The sequence below is a fragment of the Oncorhynchus kisutch genome, linkage group LG9 (assembly GCF_002021735.2).
Source record: "Oncorhynchus kisutch isolate 150728-3 linkage group LG9, Okis_V2, whole genome shotgun sequence".
NCBI classification, from domain to species: domain Eukaryota; kingdom Metazoa; phylum Chordata; class Actinopteri; order Salmoniformes; family Salmonidae; genus Oncorhynchus; species Oncorhynchus kisutch.
In genome coordinates this window covers 25,334,429-25,362,067 of record NC_034182.2, presented here as the reverse complement: position 1 = coordinate 25,362,067, position 27,639 = coordinate 25,334,429, and the positions used below count along the sequence as shown (strand labels likewise).

General features: G+C 49.1%; 1 protein-coding gene across 7 annotated transcripts in view; it reads left to right on the top strand.

The window, feature by feature from the left end:
* Nucleotides 1–27,639, top strand: part of LOC109896493 (lysine-specific demethylase 6B) — a 68,501-nt gene extending 40,862 nt beyond the window's left edge. For 2 of the 7 annotated variants that reach the window (XM_031832238.1, XM_031832239.1), the window contains exons 3-21: nucleotides 12,692–12,776; nucleotides 14,009–14,120; nucleotides 14,260–14,386; nucleotides 14,662–14,757; nucleotides 14,923–15,175; nucleotides 15,316–15,546; nucleotides 15,695–15,886; nucleotides 16,057–16,614; nucleotides 17,406–21,034; nucleotides 21,229–21,352; nucleotides 21,571–21,676; nucleotides 22,150–22,355; nucleotides 22,449–22,633; nucleotides 22,916–23,179; nucleotides 23,426–23,613; nucleotides 23,931–24,072; nucleotides 25,387–25,513; nucleotides 25,807–25,980; nucleotides 26,130–27,639. In XM_031832238.1, coding sequence (XP_031688098.1) covers nucleotides 14,265–14,386; nucleotides 14,662–14,757; nucleotides 14,923–15,175; nucleotides 15,316–15,546; nucleotides 15,695–15,886; nucleotides 16,057–16,614; nucleotides 17,406–21,034; nucleotides 21,229–21,352; nucleotides 21,571–21,676; nucleotides 22,150–22,355; nucleotides 22,449–22,633; nucleotides 22,916–23,179; nucleotides 23,426–23,613; nucleotides 23,931–24,072; nucleotides 25,387–25,513; nucleotides 25,807–25,980; nucleotides 26,130–26,153 — 6,621 coding nt within the window. In that variant the 5' untranslated portion in view covers nucleotides 12,692–12,776; nucleotides 14,009–14,120; nucleotides 14,260–14,264 and the 3' untranslated portion in view covers nucleotides 26,154–27,639. Of the gene's footprint in view, nucleotides 1–4,601; nucleotides 5,533–5,561; nucleotides 12,472–12,691; nucleotides 12,777–14,008; nucleotides 14,121–14,259; nucleotides 14,387–14,661; nucleotides 14,758–14,922; nucleotides 15,176–15,315; nucleotides 15,547–15,694; nucleotides 15,887–16,056; nucleotides 16,615–17,405; nucleotides 21,035–21,228; nucleotides 21,353–21,570; nucleotides 21,677–22,149; nucleotides 22,356–22,448; nucleotides 22,634–22,915; nucleotides 23,180–23,425; nucleotides 23,614–23,930; nucleotides 24,073–25,386; nucleotides 25,514–25,806; nucleotides 25,981–26,129 lie in introns of those variants that run through there. The other 5 variants (XM_031832240.1, XM_031832241.1, XM_031832244.1 and 2 more) reach the window with 5 other exon arrangements.

The following is a 27,639-nucleotide window of genomic DNA, read 5'->3' as shown; positions in this document are numbered from 1 at the left end:
CCTCTCGTTACTGAAGGCCCAGTCACTGTAATTACCCTCTACACACACAACACACACATATACACACACACACACACACACACACACATCCTTAAGGACCCCCTGCAGTCCCCTGTCTGACCCCACTTACCTTCCCCTGCGATAGAAGAGGAAGAGGGATTCAACAAGGAGACACATTGTCACACCCTGACCTTCGAGATCCTTATTTATTCTCTGTTTGGTTAGGTCAGGGTGTGACTCGGGTGGGGAAATCTATGTTTTCTATTTCTTTGTAGTTTTGCCAGTGTGGTTCCCAATCAGAGGCAGCTGTCTATCGTTGTCTCTGATTGGGGATCATATATAAGTTGTGGGTTTTGTGGGGTGTTATTGTCTGTTTAGTGTGTGTGCCTGACGGAACTGTTCGCTTCCGTTTTTTGGATGAGTTATTTTTGTTTGAGTGTTTCTTGAAAATAAATATCATGAACACTTTCCACGCTGCGCTTTGGTCCACACATTTGGTCCACGCTTTGGTCCACACATACACACTACTTCAGATATACATACTATATACAATACTGTACTATGTGTGTGGTGGGGGGGGGAGCAGTTGCTTTGTGTGTGTGTGCGTGCGTGCGCAATGTCTATACACACCGTCACATACTGGATTTATATATTCCGGACTCTGACATTGCGCGTTCTGATATTTTTTCATTTTTTTCTTTAGATTTTTGGTGGATGCGTATGATGTATTATTTTGCATTGTTTGGTATCACTGCACTGTTGGAGCTAGAAGCATAAGCATTTCTCTGCATCTGCAATAACATCTGCAAAATCTGTGTTTTCAACCAATAACATTCGATTTGACACACTGCTTCAGCCCTTAAACCCACACAGCCTCCCAAGTATGGAGTACATTGATGACTGAAAGCTGTGTAGTTTGCAACTCACTCAAACAGACGTGCATAGGATAGTAGATCATGAACAGTGAATACACTCAGCAATATATCTCTAATGCATTGCTCTGAACTCACACACTCAATCCATGTCACGGCTGGTTGAAGGACTGGACCAAGGTGCAGCATGGTAAGCGTACATTTTCTCTTTATTAAAAATGACGCAGACAAAACAAAGAACAAAACCAAACCGTGAAGCTTTGGGCTATGTGCCCTGAACAAAGTCTAAGTTAACTTCCCACACAACAGGTGGGGGAAAAGGGTACCTAAGTATGGTTCTCAATCAGAGACAACGATAGACAGCTGTCCCTGATTGAGAACCATACCAGGCCAAGACATAGAAATACAAAACATAGAAAAAAAGACATAGAATGCCCACCCTAGTCACACCCTGACCTAACCAAAATAGAGAATAAAAAGCCTCTCTATGGCCAGGGCGTGACAGTACCCCCCTCCCAAAGGTGCGGACTCCGGCCGCAAAACCTGACTCTAAAGGGGAGGGTCCGGGTGGGCATTCTTACGGCTCGGGTGCGGGACGTGGACCCCACTCCACCTCAGTCTTGGCTCACTTAGGTGGCGCCCTCGCAGCGGGCCCCGGACTGAAGACCCTCGTAGAGGGCGCCACTGGACTGAGGGGCGCCTCTGGACTGAGGGGCAGCTCCGGACAGGAGGGCGGCTCTGGCAGCTCCGGACAGGAGGGCGGCTCTGGCAGCTCCGGACAGGAGGGAGACTCTGGAGGGAGGAGACGGAGAGACAGCCTGGTGCGTGGGGCTGCCACCGGAGGCCTAGTGCGTAGCCGAGGCACCGGATACACAGGGCCGTGGAGGCGCACTGGCGGTCTCGAGCGCAGAGCTGGCCCCACCCGTTTTGGCTGGATGCCAGCTTCCCCCCGGCAAATGCGGGACGCTGGCACAGAGCATACCAGCCTGTGAATACGCCGCCTCGGTAACGTGCCCATCACCCCATAGCACGGGGCCAGTCCCATGCTCACCACAGTAAGCACGGGGAGTTGGCTCAGGTCTGCTTCCTGACTCTGCCACTCTCCCCGTGTGCCCCCCCCCCCCCAAAATGTGGGGGCTGCCTCTCGGGCTTCCTTGCCAGCCGTGTTCGCACATAGCGCTGGTTCCTTTCTCCGGCTGCCTCTGCTCTCCTAGCTGCCTCCACCTGTTCCCAGGCGATCCCTTCCCGCCAGGATCTCTTCCCATGTGTAGACTCCCTTGCCGTCCAGAACGTCCTCCCATGTCCAGGAGTCCAACATACCATGCTGCTTGGTGGGAAGTTCTTGAATGAACATTCATTCTCACATCATAATTGCCTGTGAATAGCATACAGTGTATTCGGGAAGTATTCAGACCCCTAGACTTTTTCCACATTTTGTTACGTTGCAGCCTTATTCTAAACTGGATTAAATGTTTCCCCCCCCCTCATCAATCTACACACAATACCCCATGATGACAAAGCAAAAACAGGCTTTTAGACATTTTTGCAAATGTATAAAACAATTTTTAAAACATACCTTATTTACATAAGTATTTAGACCCTTGTTTGCTATGAGACTCAAAATTGAGCTCAGGTGCATCCTGTTTCCATTGATCATCCTTGAGATGTTTCTACAACTTGATGTGGTAAATTCAATTGATTGGACATGATTTGGAAAGGTACACCGCTGTCTATATAAGGTCTCACAGTTGACAGTGCGTGTCAGAGCAAAAACCAAGCCATGAGGTTGAAGGAATTGTCCGAAGAGCTCCGAGACATGATTGTGTCAAGACACAGATCTAAGGAAGGGTACCAATACATTTCTGCAGCATTGAAGGTCCCCAAAACCACAGTGGCCTCCATCATTCTTAAATGGAAGAAGTTTGGAACCACCAAGACTCTTCCTAGAGCTGGCCGCCCGGCCAAACGGAGCTCTGACAGAGTTGCTGTGGAGATGGGAGAACCTTCCAGAAGGACAACCATCTCTGCAGCACTTCACCAATCAGGCCATTATGGTAGAGTGGCCAGACGGAAGTCACTGCTCAGTAAAAGGCACACGGCAGCCCGCTTGTAGTTTGCCAGAAGGCACCTAAAGGACTCTCAGGCCATGAAAAACAAGATTCTCTAGTCTGATTAAACCAAGATTGAACTCTTTGGCCTGAATGGCAAGCATCATGTCTGGAGAAAACCTGGCACCATCCCTACAGTGAAGCATGGTGGTGGCAGCATCATGCTGTGTGGATGTTTTTCAGTGGCAGGGACTGGGAGACTAGTCAGGATTGAGGCAAAGATGAACAGAGCAAAGTACAGAGAGATCCTTAACGAAAAGCTGCACCAGAGCGCTCAGTACCTCAGACAGGGGCTAAGGTTCACCTTCCAACAGGACAACGACCCACAGCCAAGACAATGCAGGAGTGGCTTCGGGACAAGTCTCTGAATGTCCTTGAGTGGCCCAGCCAGAGCCCGGACTTGAACCCGATCTAACATCTCTGGAGAGACCTGAAAATAGCTGTGCCGTGATGCTCCCCATCCAACTTGACAGAGCTTGAGAAGACCTACAGAGAAGAATGGGGGAAACTCCGCAAATACAAGTGTGCCAAACTTGTAGTGTCATACCCAAGAATACTCGAGGCTGTAATCGCTGGCAAAGGTGCTTTAACAGTACTGAGTAAAGGGTCTGAATACTTATGTACATGGAATATTTCAAATTTTTATATTTGATACATTTGCAAAAATGTATAAAAACCTGTTTTTCATTGTCATTGTGTGTACGAAAAAACGATTCAATTAATTTTAGAATAAGGTTGTATGAAAATGTGAAAAAAGTAAAGGGGTCTGAATACTTTCCAAATGCACTGCATGTCTAAGCCTTTCTCTACCTTGTGTGTGTGTGTGTGTGTGTGTGTGTGTGTGTGTGTGTGTGTGTGTGTGTGTGTGTGTGTGTGTGTGTGTGTGTGTGTGTGTGTGTGTGTGTGTCTGTGTGTGTCTGTGTGTGTCTGTGTGTGTCTGTGTGTGTGTTGTTTGGGGACGAGGAAAGTTCATCATCAAACTCTCATCTTGTGTGGTTGTGTGTGTCCTTGCTTTTGTTGACATACTCCTATCCTGCTGAGGTGGTGGATCTAAATATATACGTGTGTGTGTGTGTGTGTGTGTGTGTGTGTGTGTGTGTGTGTGTGTGTGTGTGTGTGTGTGTGTGTGTGTGTGTGTGTGTGTGTGTGTGTGTGTGTGTGTGTGTGTGTGTGTGTGTGTGTGTCACATGCTGCCTGTAATAACTGAGCATGTGTTTGGCATTACTATAGTACCCATGTTGGTGACTCCTGGGGGTTTGGAGCGACCAGCCATTTCCGTCCCCAAAGAGCCAGAAACCTGTTACAGAATTATTGTTAATAAACTCCATGAGAGTCTATATGGATGTTATGGCAGAGAAAATACATTGACGTATCATTAGGAATCAATATCAGTAATCATCAATATTATGGATGTTATAAATACTTTATATCTGGTTATAAATGCTTTATATCTGGTTATAAATGCTTTATATCTGGTTATAAATGCTTTATATCTGGTTATAAATACTTTATATCTGGTTATAAATGCTTTATATCTGGTTATAAATACTTTATATCTGGTTATAAATACTTTAGTCAGTTCAAAACATGTTTTTATTATTCTGTATTTGTATTATATTATATTGAGACAGTATATCGATTATAGATCATATTACTGCTATTAGACCAACACGGGATCTTAAGACTGCCCTACTATAGTGGCTTTCCCTCCCTTAGTCCCTTAGTCAGAATAAGTAGACGATGGAATATAATAGCTATGGCGTCAGGATAGTACTTTGTCCAAAAATAGGATTTCAGGGGGAAACGCTGTCTGGGTGATCAACCGGTAGGTCAGTCACGAGGCGAGCCCACCTTTATATAAAAAAAGCACGGAGGCAAAGGCTGAGGAACATTCTCCGGTAGTCGGGGGCGGGGCTAGAGTCGGTCGTTTTTCGGTGCCACTTTGCTTTGTCAGGGAATTCCGGGGACGTGCGGTGACGTCAGCGAGTGGACGAACGGAGCAGGAGGGGCGTGTGTGTGTGTGGAAGAAGCAGCCAGTGAGTTGGTGTGTGCCTCTGTACTGACAGCATCATAGTTAGCGAGAGGCTTGTCCCTTTAAAACACAGCTCGGCTCAGTCAGCGCAACCCGATCCCACTGGCTTATGTCGGGAGAGAGCAAGAACGAGACACGGACTGTACAAAGAGCGAAGGCAGGGAGAAAAACAGAATAATAAAAAGATTTTCTCGCACGTCGACTGACACTAGAATAATTTCAAAGCCAGACAGGGACATTAGTCGGGCGTCAAAGTGATACAAGTTTATGAGAGCTTTGAAAGGAAGCGAGTGAGACAGAGTGAACGCTGTAGCGTTCTGCCGGCTGGGTCAGTTGTCTGAGTAGCTGGCATCTATCTGCACAGAGAGAAACTCGCGGATACATACAGATCCAACTAGCTACTGCCTGGATTGAGGAAACTCAGACAAATTCACTACACCGACAGCCTGCGAAGAAACCATCCTTGGTTGTTTTGGGAATATTCTCAGCGACATCCTCGAGGGCTACTCCTTGACCGACTGTACGTGAATACCTTGATAACTACTTTCTTATGTGAAACACTTTTCGAGCTGGTTACTTTTTGCTACCGTACTATTGGAATGTACCATTTTGAATGTGTATCTCGCGTTGCGCTGTGTCCACACTAGAGACATAGACATTTCGCCGTTGGCAGTTCTTTGGATATTGGACGAGTTTGTAGTTATTTTTCGACCAGGGTAAATCGTCAGAATTTGGTCTTCTACGTTGGATTTGAATTGTTTTCTCCTCTGTTTGCTCGTGTTGATAACGCGAACGGATTGTCAATAGTGACATTTGTTGACGGAGTGGGGCCGATATTCAAGGAATGGTTAGGCTACAGCGTAGCAACAGTTAAATTAGTTCTCCGTGAAACCGGAAGACTTGCTTGCTCATGCTGCCTTGTTCATTCTTGAGCGGCTGTCTCGACGATTAGATCTGGAATACGTCGCCTATTGTAATTCCCATAATAGATCATGTGCCATGTCATACAGTCTACATAATGGGTTGAATGTGACAATTAGAACACGTCTATTCCCCTTTCTAATTTGTATTCATATATTGATCGTTTATGGTTGTGCGTCTTGAATTTATTTTGACAGTAGAAAGATTGGTTGGGGGGCGGTTCAGAAACATAGCAGCACCCCGCATGTTTTTGTGGGACAGATAGAGAGCGGGTGTTGTAGATGCAGGGAGAACATGCTTGTGTAAAGGATCTCCCCTCCTCCATGCCTTTGTCTGTGGGAGTGCTAAGCTAAGGGCTGACTGGGGAGTGTTGAGTGGGGATGGGCAGGACAGAGGGAGCTAGGTAGCTTGACTGGCTGTTTTATAAAGTGAATGGGTTGCCCCTACTCAGACCTTCAGCGCACACACAGCGGAATTGAAAGGAAGTCATTTGCATCGTCCAAGGGGGAGGGGTACTGTTTCTGGTCTGGTTTTAGAGTTAGTCTCAAAACACCTCTGCCTGGAAGAGCCGTCAGAGATGAGAAATGGCCCAGGACAAGCAATTGAAACACGCGTGGGAAAATGTGGCGAGTGTTGTGCTTTTTCTCAGTTAGCCTATAATTGTTTGACGTGAGTGTAGCCTATAATATAAAAGCGTTTATGCGAGAGCTCAACTCGGTCCTGTGCATTTTATGGGCCTTAATAAACCGAGCCTTTTTCTAAGGACCGAAGTGTGCTGGCATGGGGTCGTTGAAACTTTTTGAACGTCCACTTCCGATTAATGGAAACGTAACAAGTGTTGCGTTTGGGATTCTTTGAAGTATCAAGCTGTAAAGTTAGGACAGGCAGAAAGCAGCTTACAAAAGCTCTTCTTATCACTCCTATCTTACAGCTCTTTGGCTTCTTGGCAGAAGAGTAGCCGAGTAACTGCTTCTTGCTCTGGCTTGAATCACCCGCCCACCTTATTCGCATCCCGTGATCTGAATGCGAGTGAATGAACAATCACCGCCCATTCTACTACTCCTATGACGAACATGTACGGTTAAAGTTGTACACACACCACATCTCTGTGATGCAAAACGTGTTTCATTTACGTGATGAGGCTCATGTATTGCAGGCTGTATCACATATGGCCGTGATTGGGAGTCTCATAGGGCGTCGTCCGGGGTTGGCGGTCATTGTAAATAAGATTCTGTTATTGACTGACTTGCCAAGTTAAATAAAGGTAAAATGAATCATACGGATGAAAGTGGAGAAAAACTGGGTAACAGGATGTTTGTTTGTCTCAGTATAGGTGATGGATGGACGTTTGTTTTTTGCAGATGGTGTTTTGAGATGGTTGGTGCTGTGTGTAGCATGAGATTGGTTGTAGAAACAGGTGTGTGTGTGGGTGCGTGTGAAAGGTGTCAGTGAATGTAGGCCGTGTTTGTGTGGCTCTCTAACATACTTTTACATCCACTTTCATTGCCCGTGAGAGAACATCATCATATTCGGTGTGTGTGTGTGTGTGTGTGGTAACCTGAGTCAAAGGCGAGGGGAACTAACTCGATGATGAAACCACTATTTGTCAGAGACCACACCAAGTCTTGTTTATTTGTTTAGCAGAAACAAAGGGTGTCATGTCTTCACCAGGGAAGTACAGCAGAACATTAGTCCTGCTGCAAACAATAACACAAGCCCCTCTCCTTTCCCAAACGTCTATCCAACGTTTTAACAGGTAGCTCTTAAGGATGAAGATGAAAACGTGTACATGTCGTCTCCACCTACCCAGTCCTTTCCAATATGCAGGAGGGGGATATAGATTGTCTAAGCCCTAGACCAGTGGTGGGCAACTCCAGTCCTCCAGGGCCTGATTGGTTCCCAGCTTTTTTTTTGCCACCTCTTAGCAAACACAGCTGATTTAATCAAATTGCGTTCAAAACTGAAGCTCCCGATTAGGTGATTTATTGGGGGCAGGTGTGTTAGCTGCACTGCCGTTGCCCACCCCTGCCCTAGAGCGTTGGGAAGGGGTACGACACTGTTTACGAGGTGTGTGTTGAATATGGCTACGCAGGTGTGGTAGTTTTGTGTTTGTCTGAAAGTTCTAGAGACTTGTGTGTCCCTGTTGTTTGACTTTTTATTTTGGTCTGTTCTTGTCACCCCCATGACTACTTTTACTCCCAACTACTCTGGCAAAGAGAGAGTGAGAGGCCAGTAATGAGTGTTAGGGGCAGGTACATTGTCAGAGTGCGTATTAGAAAAGAGTGCGAGAGTGGATGAATGAGAAAAGTAGTGAAAACCGAGAGCTGGAGAAAGAGGCGAGGCCAGTCCGTGAACGGTCCAGTATTCTTTGGGCTAAATGAACAACCAGTCCAATCCGCCATAACAAACACAGATGTCTGTGTGCATCATTCTCACTGTGCTTTCTGCCTGTTCAGATAACTAGAACTGGTGTAATTACCAGCTGTTCCTACAAACATCGGACTGGACGGTAGCTGTACCTCATCTGGCATTAACTCTGCAGGGGAAAGTTCAGTCCGAGGTCTGACGATCATTAACGCTCTCTGCTCTGTTACTTACACACACACAGATAGAGGTGGGCGTGTGTTGAGGGTCAGGTGGACCTTAATGTTGTTGTTCAGTGGAGACCACAGACCTTCAGCTCTTGGAATGAAGACCAATCTGTACTAGGGAATGGGAAACGGTGGAGAGGGCTCTCTTGAGAAAGTAGTTTGTCTCTCTCTCTCTCTCCACCTTACTAACCATCCACCATGCCACCGAAACCACGGCAACCGTTGTCTCGGAAGCAATCTGCTCTGTTTGTGTGTGTGTTTCTGGGGGTACTAATCAGGGTGCTTACTTGTTTGTGTCTCTTGCGCTGGATTCTGGGAAGTGAGGTCTAGGGCAAGTACTGAAGACACTGGGGGGGTTCTGTCCCATCTCAAAACAAGGTGTTTTGTTGTTTCACTGAGATGTTGTGATCGTCTGTGTTCGGGGAAACCGAAGGCGGGTTGGAATTTTTTAAGTGGCGGCACTGGGGAAAGTGAGAGTCTTTGATCAAGTGTTGTAACTGTCGCACATGAAAGCGTGTGATCATTCAGTTATCAGCGACCACAAATATCACAACCCATTTTTAGACGGTCACAAACACTGTTTTCAGTCTCTGACGTTCCCATACTGAGTCACTGCTTCACGTGTGTACCTGAGACACACACACACACACACACACGTGTCAGTGTTCAGATGAAGGCATGGGCTCTGGCTCTTTCTGTCTCTCTCGAAGTCACGCTGTTTCTGGAAAATGAGAACCCGGTCGAACGTCACTCCTCCTTTTCTTCTAAAGTCCTCAGAAATCTCTTCCACCGAACAAGTGACATTTGCCTCAGTGGCTGACGGAACCTTCCTCAACAGACACGTCAGTCAGCGACTCTGTTGCTGACAGACGAGAGAGAAAAATAGCCTTTGAGCCTTTATCGTCAGTTACCATTTAAATGACCTGCCTCTGATATATTTCTGTTATCTGTGTTAGATGGTTTAGTCTTTGGTCAGACACGTGGACTTCGTCATGTCTGACATGGATTCAAAGGTTTTTAGAAATTAACCCCTGTTGTTTTCTATTGACATGTTTACTCTCATTCCCTCACTCACATATTTAGACAGCACTTTCGTTTACACACACACACACTATCTGTTGCACAGGAAACCACTACCCCTCCCCAAGCCATCCACACCCACATACACTTCAGGGAGGCCTAGCTACTTCCTGAAACTCTGACGGCAGCTTCCTGTCTGATCTCATACCAGCTTCTTCTCTCTTCTCCTTTTTCTAAACGTCACACCCGTGCGCCACGTCTGTGTGAACGGTCCTGAACCGTGAGAGATCTCTCTCTCTCACACACACACACACACACACTGACAGTTGTCCAAAGCACAGATAGCAGTTAGACAAAGCAGCTCTTGCTGTTTCCATCTTCTCAAACAGCCCAAAGCGGCTGACATACTTTTGACTGTGTGCGGTAGTGTAGAACATTTCACCATGTCTGTCATTAGACGGTGTGGGAGGGGGTCCAGATGAGGGAGTTGGGCCAGGCTCTTCTCCAGAGTGTGATCCGTGACTCTCAGAAACGGCACTTGTTCTGTTCGACTCCAGCCAGGGGCACAATCCAAGTTCTCCAAAAGAACGGGATGTTAACGTATTTTAACCTCTGAGGAAAGGGCTTTCGGCGGAGTCTTAAACCTAACAGGCCCAAATTGGCACATACAAACGCTACCTAATTTTCAGCTTGTCAACCCTGATTTATTTTTTTGGGGGGGCTGGCAATCACAGTTAAAGGCTTGGTAAATGGGTGAGAGGTTGCGTTTGCTGTGTTTCTGGGGTTGATGTGGAGCACTTGGTTTATTTATTAGAAGGCCAAACCCCTAGATCTAGACTGTGCTACAGTGCTGTACTATAGTTAGTATGGTGGAAGAGAGTTGGCTCTGTCCTGAACTGACCTGCTATCCCTGCTGGAGGATGTTCTGTGTGTGTGTGTGGCTGTATCTCCCTGTGTGTGTGTAGGCGGTTGTGTGTGTGTGTGTGTGTGTGTGTGTGTGTGTGTGGGAAAAGCTTAAATGCGATGGTGACGAGCTAGTCTGCATCGCACACACACACTGTGGGAGCCTGGCAACAGGACGAACGCAGGCGGGCTGTCTTGTTCCTGGCGGTGTGTGTGTTTCCTCCAGCACTCAATCCTGGGCCAGTTATGTAATGGACTAGTGTCCCTCCCTCATCCCTCGCTCTCTCCCTCCGCCAGACACACACACCGGAAGCTTCTCTCTCTCTCTCTCTCTCCCCCCTCGCATCGCTCTTATCAAGTTCCTCACTGATCTCCAGGCCTCTGTCAGGAACTAGTGTCTGAATGTTGTCGTCTGTCTCTCTCTCTCTCTCTCTCTCTCTCTCTCTGTGTCTCTGTTTCTACCATAGTCAGTTATCTATTTTTAACTGAGCTTTTCTGTCTGTTTGGCTCTGGATCAAACCACTATATGAGGCTGGCAGGGGAGTTCTGTGTTTGGGATGGCTCTAACTAGAGTCTGGGGCCTAGAGCCTTTTCTTTTGTCATTGATTTGGTCACTGGGCTTTGCCTTTAGCTTGGCGGAAGCTGACTTCTAGTACTTGGCTAGTGATCGCCGTGATATCACAGAAGTGATTATTTTCTTTTAGAGATTTGGACTAGGGCTATGGTTTGCTACTTGGAATAGCGATGCCCCTAGCCTTGCCTCCCTCTACCAGAGCCTTAGCCGTGTGTGTGTGTGTGTGTGTGTGAGTGATGAGGTAACCAGAACGACGGAGGCGTTGATTGGAACTTGTCTTTGATGTCTGTCGCCATGGGGGTTTCACTGTAACCCAGGTGACATAAGGGGGCTACCGGGGGAGAATTCATACATTATGACATTGTAATGTTGAGCAAGATTTTTAGTTGGAATGATATTTGTACTGTTGAGATTGAGGGGTGTGTGTATGTGGTAACTTCAACGTAGTTATTTGGAATTGCCCCGGCTTGATTAGGAAAATCGGCAACACCACAACAGAATTTGTGTTTTGTTGCCCCTCCCCCTCTGCAACTCAGTATTTGGGGGATTCCTCTCTTAGGCAGGGGTTTTATGGCAATCTACCTACCTCGCATTCTATTTCACCGTAACACTGGTTCACTAACCACCGACCAATTCCGCCTGAGAAATTCCCTGTGACATCACGACGTCGCTAGCGACGCCCCCGGTCACCTGACCGTAAGTGGCATCATAGGGGAGGCGGGGTGTAGTTTGGGGTAAGCCCTGTTTACTGCCGGCGTGGCCCTTACTCACTCTCGGGGGGTTCCCCGTGCTGCGGCGCCCCGGATGCAGAGTATCGCAGTACACACACACACACACACAGCGTTACTGATTAGTGACAGATAACCAAATGTAAGAATACTGTCTCTACACGCAAGGCAAGTTCCGTTTCCAGACCTGATCAGTTGTCACATAAAAGGGAAGAAAGATATGAACAAGCACGGGTCTCGGTGTATTTTAATACAATGGCGTCTTGATGTTTGACTCTCACTCATCTTCCGTGTTCAGTTCCTTGTGCTGCTTGTTTTTCAGTTTCACTTTCTTTTGTCTGTGGTTGTCACATCTCAATCCACAGCACACACCCTATATAAAAGTGTAATTGCAGCCTTCTTCATTCGGACTGCTCTCTTTCCCTTTTTCCCCCCTCTCTTGCTCTCCCCGTCCCCTCTCTCTCCTCTCTGTCTTGTTTCACGTGTGCTAGTTGATGACAAGCCCTCACCCGGGTTTCCACACACACACACACACACACACAACGCATACAGGGTAAAGGAGCGGAAGAGCGGAGGGCTGATTTCTTTCTTTCCTCTCCTCCTCCAACAGTCTCTCCATGTTCCTAGTAAACGTGGGAGAGGGTGAGCGAGAGAGAGAGGGAGACGATGCTACAGTCACACTGAAACTACTAGTCTGTCTGTCTCCCGACTCTGACTGACAGGTGAAGGCAGTGTTAGAGAGGTCTGGCTACTGTCTGGTTTCTGTTCCCTTGTCATCAGGAAGACCACAGATATTGTCTGATGGAGCTCTTGTGTAATTGTGACTGTGTTCGTTTCATGTGAGCAGATGTTGCTCGACAGACTGTTTGTTGTGTGTGTGGTCGCGATCCACTTTTATGCCGGTTTGATTATTACATCGTCTCCTTCTGATTTTTGGTCCAGGGCTGAAGAAATCCCAGAGATGATTGGCTGTAGAAGCTGAGACTCGACGAGACAGAGGATCTTGAACTCGGTGCTATTCTGAAAGGTGAATGTGTGAACATTTTGTATTTTTGTAGTTGTCTGTGGGAATATGTTAACCCCAGCCAGAGCTGTTTATGATCTTCTGGTCATGGGCTCTCTTTACATGAGTGTCTGTCTGGTGCATCGTGATCACACACACACGCCCCCCGAGAGAGGGGGGGGGGGGGGGGGGGGCGCGCGTCAGCATGGCCAAGTGTTGTCTTTTATTTCCGTCTCTCTGGAAGCTAAAAACGAAGCGCCTGAAATATCTTCTCCTTAGGCTTTTTATAGAGGGAGAGGAAGAGGGATAGACCCACTACACACGCTAGTAGAGCTAATTTCGGAAGCAACACTGACTGGGCAGTGGGGAGCATTCTGCTGAGCAAGAGTGGCTCACAGTGTGTGTCTGTTTTGAGCAGGAGTCTCCTTTTTTTTGTTCCACTGTAGGCAATGTCTTTATGTTTGGACCATGGCCTTTTTTCAGGTGTGTGTGTGTGTGACTATATGCCAGGCTCATTTCTGCCATGTGGATGTGATATACAGGCAGCACAGCCTGTGCTCTCATCGTCAGCCTGTCTCGCTCTCCTTCCTTGAAGAGCGTTTTTTTAAATGTTCTACTTAATCTATCCTCCAATCCTGTTCAGACGGTCTGTTGGGCCTTCTCCCTCTCCATCACGCCTGTTCTAATGGGATTAAAACCAGGTGGATTCAACACACACGGAACACTAAATACACACACACACACAGAACCATTGGCTAGTCTGTAAGGATTACAGTAACCTCTGTGCGCTCTCCTAGGTCTGCTAACTCCCCCAGAGCCATCTGCTCTGCTAATAATCCTACAGTAGAGCTACCATCGCCCCCTAGGGGCAGGGACACAGTACAGCACGACCAGAGTACACTAGCAAATACTGACAGAGATGGGCAGACACAGTGGTCAATACCTGCGGTACCTGGAAGAACAGACTGGTGTAAAAGTAGTTTAAATTGGCAGTTTCTACACTCGTTTCTCTCCACCTCCACGCACACATTTTTAGTTCTAGAGGCGCGTAAGCTCTCCTCCCCATTCCTCAGCAAAACGTTCCATTGCTAGACTTCTTCCTTGCGCCGCTCTCTCTTCTGTCCTGTTTCGCCAGTCTCAACCCCATCGCCTGTCTAGTTCTAAATCACACGCTGAATAATGTCATGGAAGACCTACTGGCATGTGTTGACTGCTCTGTCCATATTTCTGTCTAATCGTGTTCTCCATCCCTCCAGTTCAACTGGCTGTATTGTATTGGTGCTATTGACGTGTTGAGGGTCTTCCTCGGTGTTGGCGCGTGGCCTTCTCTGTGCTGCGGTGGAGGGCTTCACAGACGCAGCTAGTGTGGTGAGTCGAAAGTCTGAAATACTTCGATTTTTGGGCAACCCACAAGTAAGTGCCACAGTTTTGTGTGCGGGTTTCTTACACGTACCCAGTGTGTTGAACGTGTGTGTGTTGAGTCCTGTCTCCGTCTGTCTCCCTCCAGGCTGGATGCATCACGCAGTAGAGCAGTTTGGCGGGCGTGGTACACGGGACTCCTTCCCTCTGGACGGACTCAGCCGGGGAACATGGGCTCCCGTGGGTGACCACGTCACCTGGGTGCCACCTGCCAGGTATGTTAAGTCTCTACGGCAATTGACAGCCCCACACACACACACACACACACACACACACACACACACACACACACACACACACACCAACAGTCAATGAATTACACCTACACTGACTGCCTCAGCCTCGTAGTCCTTCCCTTGAGGTTTACGTCCACAAGTTCCGACTGTTAATTGTTCTTCTAGGTTAAAATTAATATTTGTATTTGTTCAAATTGGTCTGGTCTCAGAGAATTTGGCCCTTGTCTGACCTCTGCACTTGTTTTCTCTACCAGGTGTCCGCCAGGTGTCAATCAACACCAGCTCCTACCCCATCTACCGCCCAGTCACATGGGTGGACTGAACCATCCCAGTAAATTCTTCAATAATGGGTGAGTCCAGCATATATTCCATTGGGCAACGTACTGTATTCCATACTAGAATCGGATTGCTGTAGTCTCCTCCATTCTCTCTGGTCTTTATCACAGGCCTTCACGACTCCAGACTGTAGTCACCTGACTTTCTCTCTTTCCTTCCTTGTCTCTGTTCCCCGCCAGGCCCATGCAGATGCGTGGCAGTGAGAAGCAGGAGCTGGCCCAGGCCATGTTACCTGGCCTCCAGAGAGCGGACCAGCAACACCTCCCTCCTCCCCCTCACAGGGCGTGGGAACAGCCGGGTCAGCTGTACGAGTCGCCCCCCCCTCCTCATCCATCCGTACCACTGCCCAGTGACCACGCGACCCGTCTGCATGGCGGGTATAGCCCTGGGCCTCCCGCCAGCCTGCCCCCCAGGCCCAATCAGCTACTGAAGGTGAGCGAAAGAGCCAGTGATATCGTCAAACAGGAAGAGAGGCCACTCGTTTATCGACAATCAGTGAGCGAGGAGGAAGGTGGATGTCTTGTTCGGAGAGAAGATTAAACCCTTCCTCTCTCTCTTTGTCTCGCTGCCAGTATGTGGACCCTCAGGAGCAGCATCTTCTCAGGGGTCTGACATCGCTGGGTGATGATATGTGGGCTCAGGTGCAGCAGAGGGGTTACCCAGGGAAGATGTTGGGAGGGCAGCTGAAGAGACCGGCCCCCCCTCTCGGGGAGTACTCGGTCATCCGGCACACCCCGCACCCCTCAACTCGCCCCAATGAGGACTGCCCCAGTCCCAGCAAGAGGAAGAGGAGCGCTGAGCAGGTATGTGGATGAAAGTCTAAACTCTCTCGTAGAATCAGGTGATTGCATAGAATAATTTGCCATTTTCTGATATCTAAACTTTGTAGTTGTTATTGGCCATGTTGTTTAGATGGGATATGGTGTAGTACCTAAACCCTGCTCTCTCCAGGTTCTACACCCAGGCATACAGAGGTTCTCTGGCCCAGGGGGGCACCCCCTGCCCCCACAGCAGCAGCCCCCGTCCCACTACCCCCCTCCTCCACCCAAACCTGCTTTCTGGAACCCCATGCACAAGGCGAGTGGCGCCCCCCGGGCCCAGCCCGAACGCAAGAACGGTTCCCCTGAGTTCCAGGTCCGAGCCGTAAGAACACTTAACACTTGCTGCTCTATCAAGAACGTGACTAGATGGAATGTAGCTTTACAGATGTTTTTATTTTATGTTTGGAATGTCAGATTATCTAGGCTCCCCTAGCTTTCCCACATTCTGAGCCATAATGCTCATCGTCTCTCTCTCTTTCTCTCTGCTAACAGGAGTCAGTCAAGTCCTGCATGGGCGGCTACACCTACAAACCTCCCGCCCCCTCGCCCATCTCCCCACCCCTCACCTCCTCCCCGGGAGGCTACCCTCAGAGGCACAGCGGGCCCCACCCACCCCACAAGCCCTCATTCTCACCTCAGGCCCTCAATCAACCCCCCCACAACAACCCCCACAGCTCTCACCCGCAGTACCCTAAACAACCAGCCCCGCCCCGCATGGGGATGGAGCCCAGGGGAGGTCCTCCTACCCCCCAGAGAGGCCCTACCACTGGGGGTAGGGGGGTCAACAACCATCCGCCTCCTCACCACCACCAACCTCCAGCAAGGGGGGACAGGGACAGTAGGGAGCCCCCCCAACCCTCACCAGCAAACCACACCGGCGTGCCTTACAGCCACAACCCCCACTTCCAGCCCCACCCCGGGCTGGGCCACACTGCCCCCCACCCCCCTGCCAGCAGCACAGCAGTACCTCAGCAGCACAACCCCAGTCCCTCCCACCACGAGGCCTGGAGGCCCCAGGGGCAGGGCAGGCCACAAAACAACCACCCCCTGGTGAGTCCCAGGTTCCCGGCAGAGCGAATGTTGCACCCCACTGCTACTAACTCTTCTCCTTTTGTTAACGTTGGATTATCATGTGATCGCCGCCTTTTTCACACTAATGATTTGCAACATTCTGAATTGAGGCCCGGCCAGCTCACTACCCCCTACGCAGTTAATGTAGACCTGAAGAGATCGGGAACAAGTCACATTTTACCCAGCTATGGGCCAAATGTGATTTAGCAGAGCGGTCAGTTTGGAATTTATTGGGCTTAGTTAATTGAGCAATAAGGCCCGAGGGGATGTGGTATACGGCCTACATACCGCGGCTAAGGGCTGTTCTTACGCACCACGCAGCGCAGAGTGCCTGGACACAGCCCTTAGCCGTGGTATATTGGCCATATACCACAAACCCCAAGGTACCTTATTGCTCTTATAAACTGATTACCAACGTAATTAGTGCAGATTTAAAAAAAATTTTTGTCATACCCATGGTATACGGTCTGATATACCACCGCTTTTAGCCAATCAGCAGTCAGACCTCCAACCAGCCGGTTTCTAATGTTAAATTAACAATGGACTTGGAAGTGTAAAGAATGTCCATTTTTTTTAAATCTGTATCATTATCACTGTATCAAATGACTTTTTGCTAGGAAACACTAGGAAGTGTACGGTTGTGCCCCAAATCTGGTCAAATGTAGTGCACTATATAGGGAATAGGGTGCCATTTGGGGCGCATACTAGGTCTATAGCTCTCAATCTCCAGTGCATTAATCTCCAGTGCATGTCTCTGTTTCTCCCTGCAGGAGTTGGGTTACTACAGGGCAGGGCTGGTACCTCAGGGGCAGCAGAACCAGGCTGGGGAGACCCGGGGTCCCGCGTCCCTCCAACACCATCAGCACCCCCACATCAGCTCCCCTCAGGTTCCTACCAGAACCCCCGTCATCATCTCCACCCCCCAGGCCCTCTGCTCACAGTCCCAAAACAACCGCTACAACAACAGTAGTAGTATTACTGGACCTGCACTCTCCACTGTGATCACAGCACCACCTGCTGTGTGTTCTGCTAACAGCACCTGTAGGAGAGGCAGGGAGATGATGTCACTACCCCACCAGTCCTCAGCTGCGTCTCAGCTGGAGAGAGACCCAGAGAGGAGCCCCATCCACCCCATGCTGCACCCAGGGTATCAGGGAGCCCACGCGGGCACTGCCAACCACCCACACCGGGCGCCACCCAGGCCCCAGCAGCAGCAGTTCCCTAGCCAGCACCACCAACAGTCTGTCCAGGGGAAGTCTTACTACGGACGGTCTGATCCGGATGGCACTCCGGCCTCCTCTTCATCCTCCTCCTCTTCGTCATTCTCAGGACACCAGAGGGCAGGGGAGAGCGTCATCACCAGCAGGGGGTCTCACCCCAGCCCCCTCACCCAGACGGAGGTCACTAGCTCGCCCCTGCACCGCCCCATGCCCGCCCCCCAACCCCACACTGTCAGCTCTGCCCCCCAGCCAGCCTCCAGCCCCTCCTACTCCAGACTCTGTGCCCAGCCTGCCCCCCAGGCTACCACCACCTCCTCAGCCAAGGGGTATCTAAATTCTCGACCCCAGCCACCTCCACCCTCAGCCCCCCAGTCCATGGAGGAGGCTCTGGATAAACTGGATGCTGAGCTCCAGGGTCATATGCAGGCCAGGGAGAGGGAGCAGGAAGAGCGGAAGAGGAGGGAGCAGGAAGAGCGGAAGAGGAAGGAGCATGAAGAGAGGAAGAGGAGGGAGTGGGAGAGAGAGCAGGAAGAGCGGAAGAGGAGGGAGAGGGAGCAGGGGAAGAGGAGAGAGTTGGAGAGAGTGGAAGAGGAGAAGAAAAGAAGGGAATGGGAAAAAGAGCAAGAGGAAAGGAAGAGGAGGGATTTGGCGAGGGAGCAAGAGGAGAGGAAGAGGAGGACTGAGTTGATTAAAGAGGAGGAGAGGAGGAAGGTGGAGGAGGAGGAGATGAGCCGGAGTAGTAAAAGGAGAGAGGAGTCTGCCATCGAGAGTCTGGAGAGACTCCTGTCCGGCAACTCCTCTGCTCCTCCACCTCCTCGCCTGTCCACCGTCTCCTCCTTTGTCCCACCCACCCCCAGCCAGTCATCCTCCTCGCCCCCCTACCCCTGGCTGAGCCGGGGCGGGGCTCCCCCTTGTCCCCCAGGCCAGGCACCACCACCTCCCGCCCCCCTGGAGATGTCACGGCCGCCCCCTCTCACCCCCCAGACGGAGTATGCCAGGGAGAAGCAGAGGCAGAGAGAGATGTGGGGTGAAACCCCCCCCTCGTCATTACACACTAGTAACGTCACCTCAGGGAACAACGCCCTGACCTCGTCGGGGCCCTTTTACCCCAACCACCCCTCAAATAAGACCTTGACACAAGGTGCCTCCCCCCGCCCATCCAAAGACACCCCCCATCCCAAGGAGAACGATAGTCAGCAGGCCCGAGGGGGAGCGATGGGCGCTGTGGATCCCCTCCACACCTCTAGCACGGTCTCCCTCCGAGAGCCCCCCAAACTCTTCCAGGCATTCCGCAGGGATAGCCTTTCGTCTGGGCCCAACACCTCCAGGATCAGCAGCAGCACGTCCAGCACAGGGGGCCTCCCCAACAAGCGCATGCCCAGCGGAGGCCTAGGCAGCCTGGGTTGCAGCACCAGCAGCAGTAACAGCGGCGACTCTGACAGCGCCCAGTTTGAGGAGGAACCCTTGGAGCTCTCAACGTTACTCCCGGACGGTCTGGCCAACATCATGGCCATGCTGGATGAGTCCATCAAGAAAGAGGAGGAATCTCTGTACTGCAGCGACCGAAACGGTGCTAGGGAGACCATCATAAATGCCTTCTCTGCTATGCCGCCGGCCAAGAGCTATCTGTGCGCCCCGGACCTCATCCCAGCGCCCAATCAGCAACCGCAGGACGACTTTGTTGGGACGAACGTCCACGCCAGCCCCCCTGTACTGAGCCGACAGGGCTCCCTGGCCTCCCCCTGCAGCCGGACCTCCTCCATCAACGAGGAAGACGAGGAGGGTTGTCTCGCCCTGAAACCCGCTTTGGAGCTCCACGAGCCAGCCGTCCCCCTCAACTCCGACCCCCAGTCAGGGACTAACTACAGCCACAGCGATCTGGCTAAACTCTATGGTCTCCCGGAGCCTGTGAAGAGCGAGGGTGACGACGAGGATGAGGAAGATGAGTCGGAGACCCCGTCCTGTTCCCCTCCCCCGCCCCAGAGGCCCCACCTCCACCAGACGGGGGTGAGCAGCACCTTCAAGTCTCAGGCCGCCCTGGAGAACCAGAAGTACGCCTACCGAGGAGGTCCGTTTGGCCGCCCGCCCCCCTCCGCTCTGGGGGGACTGAAGTACTCCTCCTCCCTCTCTCTGGGTCCCGACATCCAACAGCAGCAGAATAGCACCTCCCCCACCTCGGATTCCACCAATCACCCAGGCTTCACGCCGTCTACGGCCCCTCCCCTAAAGACCCGCCCACACTCCCCCTCCAGCTGGGAGGCAAAGAGACAGGTCAATATCAAGATGGAGGAGCCTGATATCTGGAGAGATGGGAGAGAGGCCATGGAGAAGAGGCTCCATTCCACGAGGGTGGAGTCCAAGTGTTATCCCTCTACACAACCCATCAAGATGGAGCCCAAGGAAGAGGCCACGCTTACAACCATCTCCGAGTCTTCTCTGGCCGAGCTGGGCCGAAGCTGTGAGGTTCTCCTGACCCGACACTCCAGCTCCCTCCCCAGAAAGAACCCCTCCGACAGGACCAAGACTGAGCTCAAACAGGAGGGCAGGCATCACAAGCCTGAGAGAGAGCGGGAACGACACCGAGAGAAGGAGAGGAAACCCGGCCGGAGCAAGAAGCACGGGGAGAGGAAACCCGGCCGAAGCAAGAAGCACGGGGAGAGGAAAGAGGGGAAGAAAAAGCCGAGGGAGAAACGAGACGAGATGTCCTCCTCCTCTTCGTCCTCTCACTCCTCCTCCTCCAGTTCCAGTTCGAAGCGGCACAGGCACAAGGAGAAGAAGGACCACCGGCGGATCCTCGGGAACCTGGACCTTCAGCGTAAGGAGATCCGGGAGAAGGACCGCGACCGCGTTCGCGCCGACATGAGGAGGAAGGAGGCTGGGTCCACCAGCGAAGGTGAAACCTCCGAATGGGCGTCTCGTAGTAGAAGTGAAAGAAGTTCAGGAGTCATGTCCGCTTCTCAGGACAGAGGGGCTGGATCTACGCTGCAGGGTTCAGCTGCTGACTTCATGAAGCTGAAGGCCCTGTCGGACGGGCCGCCCAAGGAGCTGAAGATCAGGCTGATCAAGGTGGAGAGCGGCGACCGAGAGACGTTCATCGCCTCTGAGGTGGAGGAGAAGCGGACACCTTTGGAGGAGATCAGCATCGAGAACACCGCCGCAGAGGTCATCAGGGCCTGCAAGTGAGTATGGAGGAGAGAAGGATGGATGGAGGCGTGAACAAGGCAGGGGTGTAGTGAGTGAGCGAGTGGGGGGGGGGGGGGGGGGGGGTTACATTCTAGTTAATCAATTTCTAAAAAAAGGCCGTAAACTAACTCATTGCTACAGTTTGGGACGGTGTTTGGTCTTAACATTTGTCTCTCTCTCTCCGTCTCAGGGGTGCGAGGGTGAAGGGGAAGTTCAAAGAGTCCTACCTGCTCCCTGCGTTCTCTGTCAAGCCGCTATTTACTACAGAGCCCCTCCCACGGGATAAACTCAACCCCCCCACGCCCAGCATCTATGTAAGTCGATCGTCATTCGCCATAACACGAACCACCGGTTACTGTAGCTAATTTGACCTTCCGTCTATTAGATTTTTCTCATTTCACCCTCTTGCTTTCTCTTTGACAGTGTGTATTAGGATGCCTTTTTGTATGCCTGTGCTGCCCTCTTCTGGTAGAAAGATGCACCTGCTATTTGTGACGGTACTAACTCTTCGGTCCTCTTTCCCCCTCTCTAGTTGGAGAGTAAGAGAGATGCCCTCTCCCCTGTACTACTGCAGTTCTGTACAGACCCCAAGAACCCTGTTACTGTCATCAGAGGACTGGCCGGGTCCCTACGACTCAGTGAGTTTTTATATACACACACACACAGACTATGTTATCAATAATTTATTTAACCCCGACATAAACACACTATGTACCACACATGTTAGAGTAATCACAGGACTTGGTACCATTGCTTTTGGGAGTCTCTTTATGCAGGTTAGAGTTTTTCATCATGAATCTTGATCTGAAGGCAGCTCTGCAGAGTGGTCACTAGCTGGCACAGCCACAAAGTCATGATATAAACCTAACCTTAACCACACTGCGAACCCTAATGCCTGACTGTAACTTGAGACAAAAAGCACATTTAGTTGTTTTTATAAATCTGTATAATATAGCCAATTTTGACTTTTTGCAGCTGGCTTATCCGAGGGGCAATTGCTCAGTTCTGCCTCCAGGACCAAACTTCAACCTGCTCCCTTTAGGCCATACCATGTTATCCTTTAGTATGTTTGTATATTAAACCCCTTTTCTCTCTCTCCCTCTCCTCTCAGACCTGGGTTTGTTCTCCACGAAGTCTCTGGTAGATGCTAACTCTGAGCATGCTGTGGAGGTGAGGACCCAGGTACAGCAGCCTGCTGATGAGAACTGGGACCCCAGCGGCACGGGGCAGACCTGGCCCTGTGAGAGCAGCCGCTCACACACCACCATCGCCAAGTACGCCCAGTACCAGGCTTCATCCTTCCAGGAGAGTCTGCAGGTACAGACCAGACTCAACACACACACACACACACACCTCTTACTTACACACACCTCTTACTTACTTCTACCTTATCCCTTTCTGTGTCTTCAGGAGGAGAAGGGTAGTGATGAAGAGGCTGAGGAAGATGAGGAAGACAAGGAGAAGACGAGTAAGGAGACCAGCCCTGAGACACCTAGCAAAGAACCCACAAGTAAAGATGCTACCAGTACCGAACAGAAACCAGTGGGGAAGATAATCAAGTTTGGCACCAACATTGACCTGTCAGACCCCAAGAGGTAAGCTGGAGATGGATGCATTGTATTACCGCATAGAACACGTGGAACTTTTCCCATTTGTTCCAGAACTTTCCTCTTTGTTTTTGCTGACCCCTAGTGGTCAGGTCTTAGTATTACATTAATACAAAAAACCCTCCCCTAAACGTCTATTGCTAAGCAAGGCCATGTGCAGAGTCACTATAGTACATAAGCGCCTTAGTGATGATCGCATCGACGCCAATACTGCTGCTCAGATGTTGTGTTTTGTTGGACAATTTGAAACCCACAATAACCCTCTCCCAGGTGGAAGGCCCAGCTGCAGGAGCTCCAGAAGCTTCCGGCCTTCATGCGCGTGGCGTCCAGCGGCAACATGCTGAGCCACGTAGGTCACACCATCCTGGGCATGAACACGGTCCAGCTCTACATGAAGGTTCCCGGGAGCCGCACGCCTGGCCACCAGGAGAACAACAACTTCTGCTCTGTGAACGTCAACATTGGGCCTGGAGACTGCGAGTGGTTCTCCGTGCACGAAAACTACTGGCCGGCCATCGACGACTTCTGTGAAAAGTAAGTCGCGTCGGGTTGATACTTTTACCGCGATTTCTTGAATGCGCTGATGATGACGAGGTACAAGAATATATTCCTCGTCAGTTTTTGAATCTGCGCTTCCCGAGTCACTTGAGATTAGCTTTCAAGACCGTACGCCGTAAGAATGTGAAATAGCACAGGCGTCTCATCTACTTAAGTTTATCATTCTCCCAACGTTGTCACCCACTACCTCAGAGGATCTTACCCCCGTATCCCCTCCTTCAGGCACGGAGTAGACTACCTGACCGGTTCCTGGTGGCCTGTTCTTGAGGACCTGTACCGATCCAACATCCCCGTGTACCGCTTCATTCAGAGGCCCGGGGACCTGGTGTGGATCAACGCAGGGACCGTCCACTGGGTCCAGGCTGTGGGCTGGTGCAACAACATCGCCTGGAACGTGGGCCCACTCAACTGTACGTGAACTCCCTGACACAGACGCCTACATTAGTCTTGCTGCAGACCTTTCACTCCACTATCCACTGAAATGCGTTGCAGTAGAGCTGTTTCTTGACTTTAGTGTTTAGTGTTATTTTATGGACCTGTTGGTCTCGGTCAGTCATTTTGCCTTGGGAGATTTGAACTTCAGGGTGACGACCCCCGGTCCAAATCCACACTAATGAGACTCATAAGTAGAGGACTAATGTTGACCTATTTAAAAAAAAAAATATATATATATATATATATAATATCAGGTGAGGACACTACTAATGGCACCTTATCCTCCCTGTAGCCTACCAGTACCAGCTGGCCCTGGAGAGGTTTGAGTGGAACGTGGTCAAGAAGGTCAAGTCCATTGTCCCCATGATCCACGTGTCCTGGAACGTGGCCCGCACCGTCAAGGTCACCGACCCCGACACATACAAGATGATCAAGTGAGTATTCAAACTGGTGACGTGTCTTCCGGTTGATTGGTGGCTCTACAATGGCAAGAAAAAGTATGTGAACCCTTTGGAGATACCTGGATTTCTGTGTAAATTGGTCATAACATTTTAAATGATCTAGGTCACAACAAGAGACAAAGACAGCCTGCTTAAACTAATAACACACAAGCAATTATACGTTTTCATGTCTTTTATTGAACACACTGTGTAAACATTCTCAGTGCAGGGTGGGAAAGGTATGTGAACCCTTGGATTTAATAACAGGTTCACCCTCCTTTGGCAGCAATAACCTCAACCAAAGGTTTTCTGTAGTTGTGGATCAGACCTGCACACAACGGTCAGGAGGAATTTTGGACCATTCCTCTTTACAAAACTGTTTCAGTAAAGCAATATTCTTGGGATGTCTGGTGTGAACCGCTCTCTTGAGGTCACGCCACAGCATCTCAATCAGGTTGAGGTCAGGACTCTGACTGGCCCACTCCAGAAGGTGCATTTTCTTCTGTTGAAGTCATTCTGTTGTTGATTTACTTCTGTGTTTTTGGGTTGTTGTCCTGTTGAATCACCCAACTTCTCTTGAACTTCAACTGGCGGACAGATAGCCTTACATTCTCCTGCAAAATGTCTTGATGAACTTGGGAATTCATTTTTCCGTCGATGATAATAAGCTGTCCAGGCCCTGAGGCAGCAAAGCAGCCCCAAACCATGACGCTCCCTCCACCAGACTTTACAGTTGGGATGAGGTTTTGATGTTGGTGTGCTATGCCTTTTTGTTTCTCCATACAGTGTTGTGTGTTCCTTCCGAACAACTCAACTGTAGTTCTGTCTGTCCACAGAATATTTTGCATCGTCAAGGCTTTTAGAGATACTTTTGTAACCCTTCCCAGGGGGGGGTTCACATACTTTTTACAACCTACAATGTGAACGTTTAAATGATGTATTCAATATAGACAAGAAATGCAGAAATGTGTTATTAGTTTAAGCATACTATGTCTGTCTATTGTTGTGACTTAGATGAAGCTCAGATCAAATTTGATGACCAATATATGCATAAATCCAGGTAATTCCAAAGGGTTCACATACTTTATCTTGCCACTGTATGTTAGTTACAAATGATACAGGTCAATAGGGCAGATTGTGATGATGCTACTAACTTGTGTTCCGTTTAATAAGGGTTGCAGTGTCATGACAGGGACACACTATCACTGTGTTGGACCAGAGTTTTACCTCGACAGGTCATGTGATCAGGAAAACTCTCGGTCCTCTTCATACCTGTATCCTAACCTCATCACTCACTCGCTCACCCAGGCACTGCCTCCTGCAGTCCATCAAGCACATCCAGGTTCTGCGAGACCAGCTGGTAGCAGCAGGGAAGAAGATCTCCTACCAGAGCCGAGTGAAGGACGAACCAGCTTACTACTGCAACGAGTGTGATGTGAGTAGTACTTCTACCCAGTATCTACCTACTGCCCTCTCAACGCAAAACCCCCAACCTCATGTTTTACCCTCGGTCTGCCACCACCAAAACGCCTTCTAACTGAACTCAAAACATACCACTTACCACAGTCAGAGCCCATCGCTCTTCTGAAACCACATTACTTCAAACCCCTGCCCCCCCCAATCTTCCTTCATGGTTGCTTCGGCCTGCATTCAATTCCTCCCCATTCGTTACAAGACAAAGCCCTTTACTTGTACTAAGTATCTGTGTATATATCTTCTGTCCACCAGGTGGAGGTGTTTGACCTGCTGTTCGTGACGTCTGAGAGTGGCAGCAGGAAGACCTATGTGGTCCACTGTGAGGACTGTGCCCGCCAGAGAAACCCCAGCCTCTCCAACAACGTAGTGGTGTTGGAGCAGTACCGCATGGAGGAGCTAATGAGTACCTACGACGCATTCAGCCTGGTGAGGACACACACACACACACACACACACACACACACCTTTTTCTTATGAGACGGGCACCTGCATACAAGGAAATCGGTGTCAGTCTGCCTAACAACCTGAGGACAGTAGATGTAACGTTTTCTCTTCTGTCTGTCTCCTCTCTCCAGACTGCAGCCCCGAGTACACGGTGATAAGCTCCTTCCCCTCCACGTCTCACAGCCATAACCAAAACTCCTGCCAGACAGGACTTAACATCTTTAAAAACCCTTTTTTTTTTCCTTCGTTATTTAAGATGTTTTTACTACTGCTAATACTTGCCGATCAAACAGCCAATCGAAAACCAGTTTACTACTCATCACTGTTTACAAAACCGAACCGCCAATCAAATGCCAGTTTACCCTTGTTGTAGACTGTCCATGAGCAGCGTTCTGGTTTCCGGAGGACTTGAAAAAAATGGAAAGGCAGTTGGTGCTAGTTGCCATTGTGAACAAGCAACAAAGGGTTGACAGTTATCAATGGCATGAATTTTATTCCCATATCTTTTTTTAATTTTTTATCATGAATTCTGAAATTTGTAAATGCTGTGTGTTTTATGTGGGGTGCTGTTTTTTTTTCTTTTTCTAAAATAATGTATTTTCTTTAAGACTAGATCAGCCCTAGATATATACCACATTGGCCTTGTGACTTGTATTTAGAAGATAAATAAGATGCATTTTTTTTCTAAAAGCATTAAGAATAAGGAGACACAATAAAAATACAAGTGTTTGAAATGCTTAGAAACATACGGGTTTTAAAGTCTTTTTTTTTTAGATTTTCTGTTTAGTCTTTCTTACTCTTGTATGTGTTGTGTTTTTACAAATGTATAATGTTTATTTCCACGGGAACGCGAAAGAGTCAATTGTCACAACTCTTTAGGAGTACATCAGGTCTTTTTGTTTTATTGAATTGCTTCCATTTTTGCATTGTGTTGTACCTCTGATTTTGTTAGTTTTTTTTGCTTTAATATACAGATTTATAATTTTTCTTCTGGATTTTACATTGTACATTTCTTTTTTTATTTAAAATGTTTCTTATATTTATAGGATGTCAATGTTCTCCCCTTTTTTATTAGGGTTTGAAAGTCCTTTTTGTCCTCTAACAACTGAAATGGTGTGTTATGGGAGGACAAGGTTCTCTGGTGCTTCTTCTGGTTCTATATATATATATATATATATATATATATATATATATATATGATATTTCTAATGAATATAACTTACACTTTCCCTGTAGTTAGTAGGATCCACAGCCGAGGTTGAGTTGACGAATGGAATACGGTCTTTTTAATGCGTGGGGGGGAAATTGTCATTGTTTTTTCATTCTTTTTAGGGGGCTTTGATTTTTTATTTTTTATATATATATATTATTGTAATCTGTTGGAATATTGACTTATGGGATAGAAAGGTGCTACAGTTTTCGGATAAACTATTTTTGTTTTTCCTTCAAGATAAATTCTATTTTTCCTGTTGCAATATACCTTCCTTTTCCTTCTCTTTGTGGTCATTTATTTAAAATGCACTCTTTAGAACACACACACACCAAACTGAGCCAGACATTTCTTAAACACTTTGTGAATTTGTGTGACATTTTACTATGACTTATTAATAAATAAACGCTTTTGATAAAGCCTAAAATGTG